Source organism: Delphinus delphis, chromosome 10 (assembly GCF_949987515.2).
Source record: "Delphinus delphis chromosome 10, mDelDel1.2, whole genome shotgun sequence".
Taxonomy (NCBI): domain Eukaryota; kingdom Metazoa; phylum Chordata; class Mammalia; order Artiodactyla; family Delphinidae; genus Delphinus; species Delphinus delphis.
In genome coordinates, this window is record NC_082692.2 from 23,434,971 (window position 1) to 23,448,920 (window position 13,950).

The window sequence follows — 13,950 nt, forward strand, 5'->3', positions numbered from 1 at the left end:
CTCTTTCCAATTGGCCCCCATGGAAGCGCCGGAGCGCGTGACCCCGGCCGGAAGCGTATTGGCTGGGGTGAAGAAGGGGGCGGGCATTACTCCTCAAGAGCCTTTTGATTGGTCGAGGCACCTGGGTCACGTCATAGGGGCGGGATCTATTTTAAAGAGCCAGGCGAGGTTAAAAAGAGCAGCATGTAGGAGGAAATAAAAGTCCCAGAGTTTTTGAGAAAACAAAATATCAGTCTTTTAATAAAATCTTTTTACTACAAAATCGAGATCTGGAAGGCGGGTTGAGGCTGTGAGGCTGTACAGGCGGCGTGCAGTCCTGGATCAGAGCTACGCCTCTCACTTCTTCCTCTTGTCTCCTGGGGGCACCTCGTTCTTCTTGCCCAGAATCTTCAGAAGGGCCTTGGACATGTAGTAGGGCCGGTCCACGGAACCGTCGTTCCGCTCCAAGTCTTCCACTATGGCACGACATAGACTCATAAGAGCGCACTGTTGGGAGCCAACCCCACTCCCCGGGAAAACCAGGGACTAAGAGACAGCTCCCTGGTTTCCAGGCTGCGCCACCACGGGCTGATTTTGGGGGGCAGTTTTTGCAACCTACTGGGTAGGTTATGTAATAGTTTCCTCATCTGTAAAGGTGGGGGGGGTGTCAAAAATATTTCACAGCGTGATAAGGATTAACGGAAAAAACACATGTCAGTTGCTTAGGGCAGAGCCCGGTACACATGAAACCCTGAATGAACGCATACAGTAGGGTGAGAAAATCCCCACTCACTACAGCCACCTGCTGGGAAGAGTCCTGTGGCTAACTTCTTTCCCAGATTTTCTAGGGGAAGATACCAGAGTCCTCTCCCCTGGAATGTTCCTTCTTGGGAGAGCCCAGGAGCCTGGGAGCTCACTCCCTCCTTTCTTCCCAAACACCTGCCCTGAGGATGTTAGAAGAGCCTCTGGCTCCTGTAACTCACGAGGTCGCTGTTTCTAGAAGCACCAGAAAAGCCTGAATGATCTGGTACCTTTAAGTTGAGGAGAGGAGGTAGAGGTGTGACTCACAGAAACAGAGGAAGAGAGTGTCCACACACATGCCGAAAACGCTGAAGAAGCCATTGGCGATGACATAGGCCCCCAGGATGGAGGTCTGCAAAAGGCAAGGTTTCCCTTAGGGTTCCTTTGGAGAGTTGGAGGGTGAAGCGGGCGTCGGGGATGGGGTGGGGTGGAGGGTGGGGCTGGGGGGTTTGGGGGGTGTCACTCACCATCATGGGCAGCCAGTAGTAGTTGAGTTGGGGACTCTCAATGTCTTTACCCAGTCCCTGGATGCGACCGGTGAAAAAAAAGAAGGACAGGACCCCTGTGAGAGAGATCTGGAGGTCAGCATCACTCCTCTGAGGTCACCTCTTAAACTGCCCAGCACCCCTGTCCTCTGTAACTCCCTGCCCTGGTCCTTACCAACACCTCCAACCACCAGCAGCTTCCCAAAGAACAGTAGCAGGTCTGTGACTTTGTCCAGGACGACCACCCTGTACAAGGAGTTGGGGTAGGTTGGGGGTAAGAGGCCTGGCAGGGGTGGGAGTAGAACTGGCTATATAATTGGCCGTGACAGATGCAAAACAAAAACTGTTCACATTTCAAGATGGAGGCAGCAGAGATTAAACCCAGCTCAAGGCCCTTCTGAGCACAGCATGCTTATGGGTGGGAGAGCACGGAGGTGGGGGGCCACAGCCTGACCTGACAACGTTCCGCATGAGCAGCATGAAGGCGTTTTTGGCTGAGACACAGAAATTCTTCCCGTAGATGGCAATCTGGGTGAGGTGGAAAGTTCAGGGTTACCTGTGGTGAGCTTACCTAGGCCAGGGTAGGAGACCTGCATCCAGGGCCCCCAGAGCAAGGGGCTGCTCATGTAGTGGGCTCACCATGATGTATGCATTGCGGTTCAGGAACTTGATAAACTTTTCCAAACACCAGAGGCAGCACTTGAAGCAGCACATGATACAGCGGGCCACAGGGTTCTGGCTTCCTGGGGGTAAGGAGGGCTCATGTTTGGGCACTGGCCCCTGACCGCATACCGCCCCCGCTCCAGCGCCCAAGGGTCCAGCTGATCAGCCTAGCCTTGCCCAGCCCCCAACCTCGACTCACCTCTCAGTTTGTTGTCAATGTACTCCAGGATGACCCTGGCTATCTGCACCAGGGTCAAGATGAGGGCTCCAAAGGCTAGCGACCCGGTGTGGTAACTGCACAGGGGTTAGTGAGGTAGTCAGAGGACTCCCGGGTTCATAATTCCCAGCCCCCTGCCCCAGGCTTACCGGAGTGTGCGCATGAAGGCAGAGCTCAGGGGAAAGGTAGGGATGTCCCGGGGCTTGTGGAAGGCCCAGTAGAAGGAGGCAAAGGCCCCAGCCAGGACACACTGGCCCAGGGCTAGCACCCAGTTGATGGTCCAGAACAGCCCCAGGACCCCGTAGATTTGCAAGTTGAAGAGAGAACGTTGTACTAGGCCTGTGGACAAGTAGCCCTGGAAGACGCACATCAGCCCTGGGCAGGAGGAGTTCACCGGCTGGTCCTGGGGAGGCAGGCAGAGGAGGCTCATTCCCAACCAGCTCCTGCCTTCCCAGAGCAGAGGGTGGTAACAGCCTCCCCAGAACTGGGGAAGCCCATTCCTTCCAGGAGATCCATCTCTGGGTTCAGACAGGGTTCAACTTGCCTATTGTGTGAGTGTAATTAGTTTCCTTCAGTCTCCAGTCTCTGGACGGCACAAGAGCTCCCAGGCCGTGTGGACCAAGCCTTAATGGTATGAAGGCAGTGTGACCAATGCCTAGCTCTCCTTTGCACTTGAACAGCTTGTCCCCTCCCAGAGCAGCCTCTGCAACTTCAACCAAAGCACTTTCTAGCAAAATTGAACAGACTGGGTATCAGATGATGCTAAGGAACCATTAATTTTGTTTGGTGTGATAATGGTGTAGTGGTTATGCTTTTTAAAAGTCCTTATCTGTTGAGATCCATCCCGATATATTTAAAGGTGAAATGGCACAATGTTCAGAATTTGCCTTTAAAAACTCGAGGGCTTCCCTGGTGGCGCAGTGGTTGAGAGTCCGCCTGCCAATGCAGGGGACATGGGTTCGTGCCCCGGTCCGGGAAGATCCCACATGCCGTGGAGCGGCTGGGCCCGTGAGCCATGGCCGCTGAGCCTGCGCGTCCGAAGCCTGTGCTCCGCAACGGGAGAGGCCACAACAGTGAGAGGCCTGCGTACCGCAAAAACAAACAAACAAAAAAAAACTCAAGAAAAATAAATTGCACGGGGGACTTCTCTGGTGGTCCAGTGGTTAAGACTCCATGCTCCCAATGCAGGGGGCCCAGGTTCAATCCTTGGTCAAGGAACTAGATCCCACATGCATGCCACAACTAAGAGTTCACATGCTGCAACTAAGAGTCTGCATGCCGCAACTAAGAAGTCTGCATGCTGCAACTGAAGATCTTGCATGCTGCAACGAAGATCCTGCATATGGCAATGAAGATCCTGCACGTGACAATGAAGATCCCACGTGCTGCAACTAAGACCTAGCGCAGCCAAATAAACAAATAATTTTTTAAAATTGCAAGGGGTGGGGGATGGGTAGGGAAATAGATGAAACAAGAACAGAAGGCTGAAGGTTATGGAATCTGAGTACAGGGATTCTCCATGTTTGTGTGTGTCTGAAAATTTCCCTAATAAAAAGTAAAAAACACAGATTCGTCTCTTAAAGCAGAGGAAATAAACAAATGGGATTTAATTAATCTTAAAAGCTTTTGCACAGCAAAGGAAACCATCAAAAAATGAAAAGACAACCTACTGAATGGGAGAAAATATTTGCAAATGATACGACCAATAAGGGATTAATGTCCAACATGTAAAAACAGCTCATACAACTCAACATGAAAAACACAAACAACCTGATTTAAAAATGGGCAGAACGGGGCTTCCCTGGTGGTACAGTGGTTAAGAATCCGCCTGGTAATGCAGGGGACATGGGTTCAAGCCCTGGTCCAGGAAGATCCCACATGCCGCGGATCAACTAAGCCCGTGCGCCACAACTACCGAGCCTGTGCTCAAAAGCCCGTGCGCCACAACTACTGAAGCCCGCGTGCCTAGAGCCTGTGCTCTGCAACAAGAGAAGCCGCCACAATGAGAAGCCTGAGCACCTCAACGAAGAGTAGCCCCCACTTGCTGCAACTAGAGAAAGCCTGCGCACAACAACAAAGACCCAACTCAGCCAAAAATAAATAAATATATTAAAAAAAAAATGGACAGAAGAACTGAATAGACATTTTTCCAAAGAGGAAATGCAGACGGCCAACAGGCACATGGAAAGATGCTCAACATCGCTAATCATCAGGGAAATGCAAATCAAAACCACAATGAGATATCACCTCACACCTGTCAGAATGGCCATCATCAAAAAGAACACAACAAATGTTGGCAAGGATGTGAGGAAGAGGCAACACTTGTACACTGCTGATGGGAAAGTAAATTGGCGCAGTCACTGTGGAAAGCAGTGTGAGAAGTGTCTCAAAAAGCTAAAAATAGAACTACCATATGACCCAGCAATTCCACTTCTGGCTGTACACCTGAAAAAAAAACACCCCAAAACCACTAATTGGAAGAGACACATGCACCCAATGTTCATAGCAGCATTATTTCCAATTGCTAAGGTATGGAAGCAATCTAAGTGTCCATCAACAGATGAATGGATAAAGAAGATGTGGTACATAAATACAACGGAATACTACTCAGCCATAAAAAGGAATGAAATGTTGCCATTTACAGCAACATGGATGGACTTGGAGGGCTTCCTGGACTTGGGTGGCTATTTCCTTTCCCATGTTAGGGAAGTTTTGACTATAATCTCTTCAAATATTTTCTTGGGTCCTTTCTCTCTCTCTTCTCCTTCTGGGACCCCTGTAATGTGAATGTTGTGTTTAATGTTGTCCCAGAGGTCTTTAGGCTGTCTTCATTTCTTTTCATTCTTTTTTCTTTATTCTGTTCTGTGGCAGTGAATTCCACCATTCTGTCTTCCAGGTCACTTATCCATTCTTCTGCCTCAGTTATTCTGCTATTGATTCCTTCTAGTGTATTTTTCATTTCAGTTATTGTATTGTTCATCTCTGTTTGTTTGTTCTTTAATTCTTCTAGGTGTTTGTTCTTTTTTTTTTTTTTTTTTAGGTGTTTGTTCTTTAATTCTTTGCCTCCATTGTTTTTCCGAGGTCCTGGATCATCTTCACTATCATTATTCTGAATTTTTTTTCTGGAAGATTGCCTATCTCCACTTCAGTTAGCTGTTTTTCTGGAGTTTTATCTTGTTCCTTCATCTGGTACATAGCCCTCTGCCTTTTCGTCTTGTCTATCTTTCTGTGAATGTGGTTTTCCTTCCACAGGCTGCAGGATTGTAGTTCTTGCTTCTGCTGTCTGCCCTCTGGTGGATGAGGCCATCTAAGAGGCTCGTGCAAGCTTCCTAAGGGAGGGACTGCTCTGTTTGAAATTTTATAACAAGAATTTATAACCACTTTCCACTTTGTATGTAATTGTGGGTTTGCGTCAGTCCCCACCGCTAGGGCATAAGCAAGTTGAAAGCAAGAAGTACTTCATTTGGGGCTTTGTATAGCCAGTGCCTGGCACGTAATGGGTCCTTCTTAAATGTAAACGACCTCCCTCTCCTTTTTCAGAGTGGGGCTGACGCCTGTGGGCACAGCCCACGGTCCCAGTTCTGATGTGGTGGCCACATGAAAGCTTTGACAGTAAATACCCAGCAGTGCAGCCTCACTTCCTGGGAACATCACAGGGGAGAGTTTGGGGTAGCAGCTACTCTCCCAGGCCCCCAGGGAGCCCACCTGCTTATTGCCCAGAACAGTGTGTTCTGAGGAAGCCTAACTAAAGATAACCTAAACAAAACCCATCTACAGTTATCAGCTCTTATCAGGTGCCAGCCATTATACTTTCATGTGCCCAGTGTCCTTTAATTTTCTCGGCCACGGCCACGGCCATGCTGAGGCACAGATATTAAGATTATCTCCATTTTACAGGTGAGCAGACTGAGACTGAAAGGGTGAAGTGGTTAATGGTTCTCTAGGCAGAGGAATGTCCTGGGGAGGGATGGAGAAGTTCTGAGATCCACCTGCCCCCGGGGCGTGGTCCTGCCCTTGGGCACAGCACGCATCCTCTTGCAGCACAATGGGTGGCTCAGCGGGAGATCTGGAGTCTGCAGACAGACTCCCTTTCTGGCTCTGCTAGGGGCCTGCTCTGTGACCCGTGAGTGAGCCCCTTGCCGTCTCTGGTCCTCAGTCTCCTCTGCACAATGAGGGATTTGAACCAGTTGTTCTCTAAGGTCCCCTCAGCCCTACTGGTGCCCCTCCACATCCAGCCCAAATCCTCACCATGGGGTTGCATGATGTATTCATTGGCACATTCTCACAGCCGGACAAGCTGATGTTGGGCGCCCAGAACACGTACTGGGGTTGCCCAGATGTGGCCAGGTACCCAGAGGGGAGTCAAGGAAAGCATGGTGACACGGGGGCCTCCACAGTTCCCCTCCTCAGCAACCCCTTCCCAGGAGCTTGAGCAGGTTGTTCACTGCACAGAGGGGCTGAGATTCAGCCTGTGCCTGCTCTTTCAAGGCGGGGCTGTGTCTGCTGGGAGGAAGGGGTGCCTTCTTCCAATCACACTAAGGCATACTGTCTACAAAAGTATTGCCCTGCCCTCCACCCCCAAGGGCTCCAGGAGGGCCCAGTCATGTGGGCAAAGGATACAGAGCAGTCATGGCCCAGTAGGCAATGCAGACGAGCAGCAGGACAAAGGTGAACAACGGGTAGAACATGGTAGACATCATCTGTCCTACAGCTCTGCAGGGAGATGAGAGCAGTACACGAGTGAAGCTAGCCCCCCCAGTCCCCACCCATCCTCTCACGGTGCCGACCCTGGCACAGGCCACACCTCTGCCCTCTCCAGGGCCTGCTCCTTCCCCCTAAGGCTGGGCACATAGCAGGAGCTCCCTAAAAGAACTGAACTGAATAAATCAGGCTCAAGGGGACTTTAGAGGAAACTAGAGCCACAGAGAAGCCACCAGGGGCAGCTTCAGGGTGAGTAAGGGCTTGTTTCATGTTTTAGGCACTTGACAAGACACTAATTAACTTAATCCTTATGAAAACCCTACAAGGTAGGAACTATTATTACCCCCATTTTACAGATGGTTAAACTGAGGTGCAGAAAGGCCAAGCCGCACAGCAATGTTAATCACTGTGCTATGCTGCCTTTCTCCTCCAGTGCTCTGCCACCTTTCCAGCACTCCCATCCTGGGCCCACCCCCCTGCCCTCTGCCCCTTCTCCTTCCCACATGGGCCCTGACCTGCTGGCTTCCTCCAGGAGGGCGATGGCGATGCGAATCCGTTGCCGCAGGAAGATGAGCACCAGTAGCAGGATGCCTTCAAGCACGGCCAGCACGATCACTGAGGGTGGACAGGGGGCAGAGTGGCCTGGGTCATGGCCAGGGCAGCCCTTGGGTGGCTGGTGGTTCATGGGTGGGCAGGGCACTCACGGGCTGCTAGCCAGGTCTCCTGAACGCTGCTGTAGGCGCTGAGGTTGGTGGTGAAGCCCAGCTGGGAGATGGAGGCACCCTTGTCCCGCAGTACGCGGTATTCCTCCCAGGAGTGATAGATGCCGTACGCCAGCACGCCCAGCACCCCTATGATCAGCACAAACACCAGGGGCCCGGCCACCAGGCGCAGAAGCAGAATAAACAGCAGGCTCAGGACCAGAGCCACGCCTAGGGCACTGCGGGCAGGGAAACATAGGTGAGGGTCACCCCACATCCCCCATACCTTTCCCCTTTCAGAGGCCCCCAAATACCTTACCTCAAACCCCAATGTCCCCAGATCAGAAACCCCCCACACGCTTTCTCTTATAAATCCTGTTGGACTTGGGATCCATTCTGAGCTCTGGCTCCACCTCCCCTGCCCAAAGGCTCTGTTTCAGACGGTGGGCTAAGGGATAGAGGGTCAGAGTCGGGGGAAGGGAAGGACGAGAGAGCAGGGGAATGTGGTGACTCACATAAGAATCCAATACCAGGATTGGGCAAAGTCTTCAAAGATCTTGACACTGATGTCACGGGCGTTGAGGCTGTCAAGAAGACCACTGGTGGGGAGAGACAGAGTCAGATGGGGCTGTGAGTGGGAAGGGGGAGCGGGACAGAGATGTAGGGGCAAGGGAATGCCCACCTGATGCCCTGGGCGATGGACGTGTTGGAGATCCCTGGGAGCTCAGGCACAGTACTATTGGACCATGGAAAACAACGCCCCAGAGCTGGAGGGAGAGAACCGGGCGACTGGGTGGGAGGGCCCAGAGTTTGTCTTGAAAGTCTCTGGCCCCCACCCCAGCCCGTCGTGCCCTTAGGGACAGAGTTGAGAAGGGCTCTGCCCCACTCAGAGGGCTGCTCTTGATTCCACAGCCGAAAGGGAGCTCCTGGCCCAGGAGCCCATGCTTCCTTCACTGTCTCTTAATGCTCCTTCCTGCCCACCCTGCCACTGCCTGGGTTCAGACCCTCCTGTCCTCTGGCCTGCCTCTTACAGCACCTCCACGCCCACCCCTGCCACCCTTCAATCCAGCCCCTGCCAGAGTGCCCGGGAGACACGGCACAGCCCGGACCTTGGCATTCCAGGGCTCTAGGTCACTCTGCTGCCCAGACACCTCCAGATGCCTTGCCCTGGAGAGCGCCCACGCTCACGGCCAGGCTTTAAGGCCCCATCGTCTGAGCCCAGCCACTTTCCCTTCCCCTCTGTACCTTTGTGCTTCCTCCTCCAGAAATCCCATCCATGATGCCCTGTTCAGCTCCATCTCCATCTCACCCCCTCCAGGAAGCCTTCTGGCCCCACCCCTATCTCCTGTGGCCCCTATTATGTGCCTACAGAGCCATTTATCTTGACCCTCACAACAGCTTTGCCAGGCAGACTTGCTTTGCATTTACATTCTAAAGATGAGGAAACAAGGCTCAGAGAGGTTGAGTCATTTTCCTAAGACCACACAGCTGGAAAGTGCTGGAATTTAAATCCAGATCTATCTGACCCTGGAGCACTCATTGGAGATACTTCCTATTGTACCTACTGAGAGCTGGATATCTTTTCTCATGTTATAGTTACATTTTTTTTTCTATTAAAAATAACATTTAAGGGCTTCCCAGGTGCTGCAGTGGTTGAGAGTCCACCTGCCGATGCAGGGGACACGGGTTCGTGCCCCGGTCCGGGAGGATCCCACATGCCGCGGAGCGGCTGGGCCCGTGAGCCATGGCCGCTGAGCCTGCGTGTCCGGAGCCTGTGCTCTGCAACGGGAGAGGCCACAACAGTGAGAGGCCCGCATACCACAAAAAAAAAAAAAAAAAAAAAAAATTTGGGAAAAAGAGCAAAAAAAAAAAAGTCAACTGTGATGCCACCACCCAGCGCAGTCACTTTAACATTTGGGTGAACTTCCTTCCAGTCTGTTTCCTGTGCCTGCACGTAAATGCATGTGTGTACATTCACCCACGTATGTTCTCGTGGCGATCTCATGCCATCGCTTCCTGAACATCTCTGATCTCACCACCTAGGATGTAGTCCAAAAGGGAGCAGTTTTCATCTTTGCTTCACCTGTCCCCGGTACCTAGCACACAGCAGGTACATAATAAGCACTGGTGATCTGACTGTAGGATGGTCATGCAGCAGAGAAAAAAAACGAAGACCTGGTGCTCATTCCGATTTTGTCACAGACAAGCTGTGTGACTTGCCTCTCTCTGAGCCTGGTTCCCTTGTTTGAGGGAAAAAAATCTAGGACTGGATGATGTCTGAGGAAGGAATGTGGCTTCTCACCTGGAGTGGAAGGGAGGAGGAAACTGGGGCAGAGCTCCTGTCTCAGGCTTTGGAGCACTTGCTGGAGGGTGGGGGGAGGACAGACAGACACACAGACACAGAGCAAGATGAAGGAGTGAGTCCCCTTTCTATCACCACGATCATCTACCCAACTCCCCCTCCCACCCTCCCTCATTATGGACCCTCCTTAGCAATGACATTGGGAACAGCACTCACCATGTCCCCAGGCACCCCTGGCAGACAAAAGTTCCTATTTGCTGCATAGAAGACCTGCCCAACCGACTGTAAGAGCTGGTCCGTTTCCACAGTCCATGGGACCTCTGGGCAGGAGGACACACACACCTGGGGGCAGAGAGCGTGCTGAGGGGCTGGTATCCAGACCCTGGGGGAGATCTGGGGACAGAGGCAGGTCCCAGACTCTGACCTGGGGTGTGGAGCACGCCAGGCCATTCTGGGCGATCGTGATGATGTTGGTGGTTAGGACGCAGCTGAAGATGTTGAAGTATAGGAGATATGGTTTATCTCTGTAGGAGAGAAGGAAGCGTATGCATAAGGGCTTGGTCAAGCCTTGGGGAAAGAGAGGGACTGCCAGGGCTGTGCCTCAAGAGTGCAATGGGCGGCTTCCCTGGTGGCGCAGTGGTTGAGAGTCCGCCTGCCGATTCAGGGGACACGGGTTCGTGTCCCGGTCCGGGCAGATCCTACATCCCGCGGAGTGGCTGGGCCCGTGAGCCATGGCCGCTGAGTCTGCGCTCCGCAACGGGAGAGGCCACAAGAGTGAGAGGCCCGTGTACCGCAAAAAAACACCAAAAAAAACAAAAAAAAAGAGTGCAATGGGCCTAGTTCCTGGCCTCTGGAAGCTCAGCTCAGCTGGGGAGGTATGGGAGACACCTGAAAGATTGCCCAGAGTAATTCAGCATCTCCACTGCTAACAAAATGCTTAAGAGCTTGAACTCTGGAGCCAGCTTTATGACCTTGAATAAGTCATCTAACCACTCACTGCCTCAGTTCCATCACATGTAAAATTATAGCACCTACCTCACAAGGTTTAGATGAGTTTGTGTGTGTAGAGTACACTGCCTGCCTGGAATGCCATATAAAGGTTAGTGCTTTTATTATTTACTGAACGTTTCCTGCATGCTGGGACTGATAGCCTTGCTTCTGGAATCATCCTTGTGTTTCAGAAGAAGAAATCAAAGTTCAGAGATATTGAGTACCTTGCCGGAGGTCACAAACCAGAACTTACTTAGCCCAGTTGGGGATTCAAATGACCATCTCTGAACCCTAAAACCTGTGCATTTAACCATGACTCTTTGCTGCCTCCTAATTCTAGGAGGATTCAGAAGCCACTGGCCAGCAGTGGAGGCTGTTCTACGTGGCCTGGACTGGTGAGATTCAGGGAGGCTGAGGTGGAGTGGTCCCCTACCCATCCCCCATCTCATCTCCCTCCTGCCCCCTCTTCTTGCCTTCATACTCACTTGTTTTCCCCGATCCCGCAATAGGCCCCAGTAGAGTTCCTGGGGTAGAGGACTTGCTGGGGGTCTCCATACACCCAGGCTGGAGACAGAGACACACAGATGAATCACTGGAGTGCGGCAGGGACTTAAGAGGGAAAGGCTGTGGGTGTGGTCCCTCCTTGGGACAATAATGTCCCCCAGCCACTGCCCAGCTCTGCACTGCCAGAAACTCACCCACAAGCCCCACGGCGATGTAACCCAGAATGAAGAGGAAGAAGAGGACACAGCAGATGATATCTGTGCAGCTCCTTGGAGAGAAATGGGGGAAACCTTTGGAGAGGGGATGCTGGGGAGGGGGGGGTAGCATGGTCTGGAGGAGTCGTGCTTTGGAGAGTTGGGGGATGCTGGAAAGTAGGCATAGGTAGCTTTCATTTTATTCTCTTTAAGAAAACCTTTTTCTGGGTGGGTAAACTTTCTTCTGAAGTTTAAAACAGGAAAGGGCACAGTTCAGAAGTGTTCAGTTGGATGAATTTTCCCAAAGGACACATGCCTGTGTAGCCAGCTCCCAGGCCAAGACACAGAACATCACCAGCAGACGGGAGGCCCCCTTGTGGCCCCTCCACTCACAACAGTCTCCCCGGGGCCACCACCCTCCTGGGGCAGGAGGTTTTTTCCTCACAAGTTTCTTACCAATATTTCAGCAAATACGAAGCAAAACCCAGACACCGCCCCCATCCGCCCCCCCCCCGCCCAGCAGCACAGCGCCCAGAACTCACCTGTTCTTGATGGGGCCTCGGAAGGAGGGGTCATATTTGGCTGGTTTCCCTGAAGGGCAAGGGGAGGAGTGTGGAGAGTGAGGCATTGAGAGGGGTCTCTCCCCCCATTTCCAGTCCCTCCAGACCCTTCCCCACAGCAGGAGCTACCCTGCACCAGGGTCCTACCTGGCCCTCAGGAGTCTGGGGGGAGATAGACAGGGGCAGGGCTGGCAGGAGGGGAAAGTAGAGAACAGGAAAGGTAGGAGCAAGGCTTGGTCAGCAGCTGCACTGATCACTGTGAACTCCAACCGGGCGGCCTTGGAGGGAGGGGAAAGGGCAGCTTTTTATGGGTCATTTACGGGTCACACCTCAAGGCCCTCAGCCAAAGTCATCGATTCCCGCAGGGACTGGGCGGGGGGCGCTGTAGACCCCCACCCGGAAGGGAGCTTAGTCCCCAGGCTACTGCCAGTCTCTGGTAGAGCAGTCAGGGTGACACCTGAGCCGGGCAGCTTGTGGCCCGTCCTGTTCCTGGTCCTCCCTGAGTACACACAGGGAGGAAGTGAGGCCAGGCAGCCAGGGTCCGGTGTGGGCGGGGAGGAGGGAGGACAGAGGGCCGAGCCAGAGCGTGGAAAGGGGTGTGGTCCATTCTCCCAGGTGCTCTGGACCCTTGTCCCTCCGTGGTTCTCAGACGCGATGTTGATGATTGACCCAAAGCTGCTCCAGGAAGTCTGTGGAGTGTCCCCATTGCTCCCTCCTCTACTCCCTTCGGACCAAGCCTCGCCTCTGGAAGGTCCCTCCCCTGGGGTTCCTTCCTTCCCTAGCCCTCACTGCTCAAAGGGATCCCAGAGGCTGGTCCCAGCTCCCCCTCCCTGTAGACCCCTCCCCCCTGCCCCCTGCCCTTGTCCTCAGGACCCCTCGGGGCAGCCCCCCAGCCTTTGCCCCTCACAAAGATGCTGGAGACAGGCTGCCCGCTCCTTCTCCTCAGGCCTTACCCTTCACAGGAGCCCCAGAACTCTGCTGCCCCTCTTCCTAACCCACTCTGAGATAGACTCCCTCCTAGCAGAGAACCCAGGGGGCTGGTCCCCAGCCCTCTCTCTCCACCAAGATCTGCAGCCCCTACTCCTCTCAGGGACCCCCAGCAGAACCCCCTCCGCCGCCACTCCTCACAGACCCCGGCAGGCAGATCCCCAGCGCCTTTTCCCCTCAGAGACCCAGAGTCCAGGCTGAAAGTCCGCCTCCTTCTCAGGGACCCCAAGCTGTCCCTCCTGACAGCGGCCCAGAGCCCAGCTCACTCCTCCCAGCCCCTGAGCCCCTTCCTCTGCTCAGGACCCTGACCCTGCCTCCTTCAGGCTCTGCTTCCCGGTGCCCTGTCCTGAGGGGCCCAGAGTCCAGGCGTGGCATCACCCCCTCGTCCCAGGGACTCCAGCGCCCCTCCTCACGCAGACCCCAGCTTCACACCCCAAAGGCCCCTCAGCAATGGCTCCCAGCCCCTGCACCCCATCCTCCTCTGAGGACCCTGACTCTGTCTCCTTCCATCAGCTGTTTCCTGGGCCCTCCCCTCAGGGACCACGACTCCCCTCAGCTCCTCTCCCTGGTGCCGGCCCAGCCACCGTTCCCCGGAGCAGGCCTCCCCTCCCTCGCCAGGTCCTGGGCCCCCACCCCAGCCTCGCCCCCAGCCTCACCGTAGACCTCGTTCTGGTCCTGTTTTCCCCCCATGGCTCAGTCTCCAGAGTGATTGGAGCCTGGGAGACCTGGCAGCTCACCTGCCACCAGCCCCGCCCTCCCGCCCTCACGTCACAGCCCCACCCCTGCCTGTGGTCCCCGACACACTCTAGTTCCTCCTTCTAGACTCCGTGCTGGAGGGCTGGAAGCTGGAAGGCAAGCCCGGTACG

General features: G+C 53.8%; 1 protein-coding gene across 2 annotated transcripts; it reads right to left on the minus strand.

The window, feature by feature from the left end:
* Nucleotides 1–308: 308 nt before the first annotated feature.
* SLC44A4 (solute carrier family 44 member 4) lies at nucleotides 309–13,774 on the minus strand. Of its 2 annotated transcripts, XM_060021531.1 has the most exons (21): nucleotides 13,741–13,774; nucleotides 12,080–12,128; nucleotides 11,538–11,611; nucleotides 11,325–11,403; nucleotides 10,274–10,373; nucleotides 10,066–10,191; nucleotides 9,850–9,910; nucleotides 8,230–8,314; nucleotides 8,063–8,146; nucleotides 7,551–7,786; nucleotides 7,362–7,461; nucleotides 6,766–6,858; nucleotides 6,394–6,496; nucleotides 2,295–2,548; nucleotides 2,128–2,222; nucleotides 1,905–2,008; nucleotides 1,720–1,793; nucleotides 1,441–1,511; nucleotides 1,248–1,342; nucleotides 1,048–1,132; nucleotides 309–455 (listed from the first exon to the last, which is right to left on the minus strand). In XM_060021531.1, the coding sequence occupies exons 1-21, from the start codon at nucleotides 13,772–13,774 to the stop codon at nucleotides 337–339; spliced, it is 2,121 nt and encodes a 706-aa protein (XP_059877514.1). In that variant the 3' UTR covers nucleotides 309–336. The 2 variants fall into 2 exon arrangements, with proteins under 2 accessions (XP_059877514.1, XP_059877515.1); XM_060021532.1 differs by lacking the exon at nucleotides 10,066–10,191.
* Nucleotides 13,775–13,950: the final 176 nt, after the last annotated feature.

Excerpts from the sequence above, each read along its gene's own strand:
- SLC44A4 (XM_060021531.1), bottom strand. The coding sequence starts at position 13,774 with ATGGGGGGAAAACAGGACCAGAACGAGGTCTACG. Across the intron at positions 9,911-10,065 it reads CAGGGGTGCCTGGGGACATG|CAAGTGCTCCAAAGCCTGAG; the intron begins GTGAGTGCTGTT and ends CCCACCCTCCAG. Across the intron at positions 7,787-8,062 it reads TCCTGGTATTGGATTCTTAT|TGCCCTAGGCGTGGCTCTGG; the intron begins GTGAGTCACCAC and ends CCCTGCCCGCAG.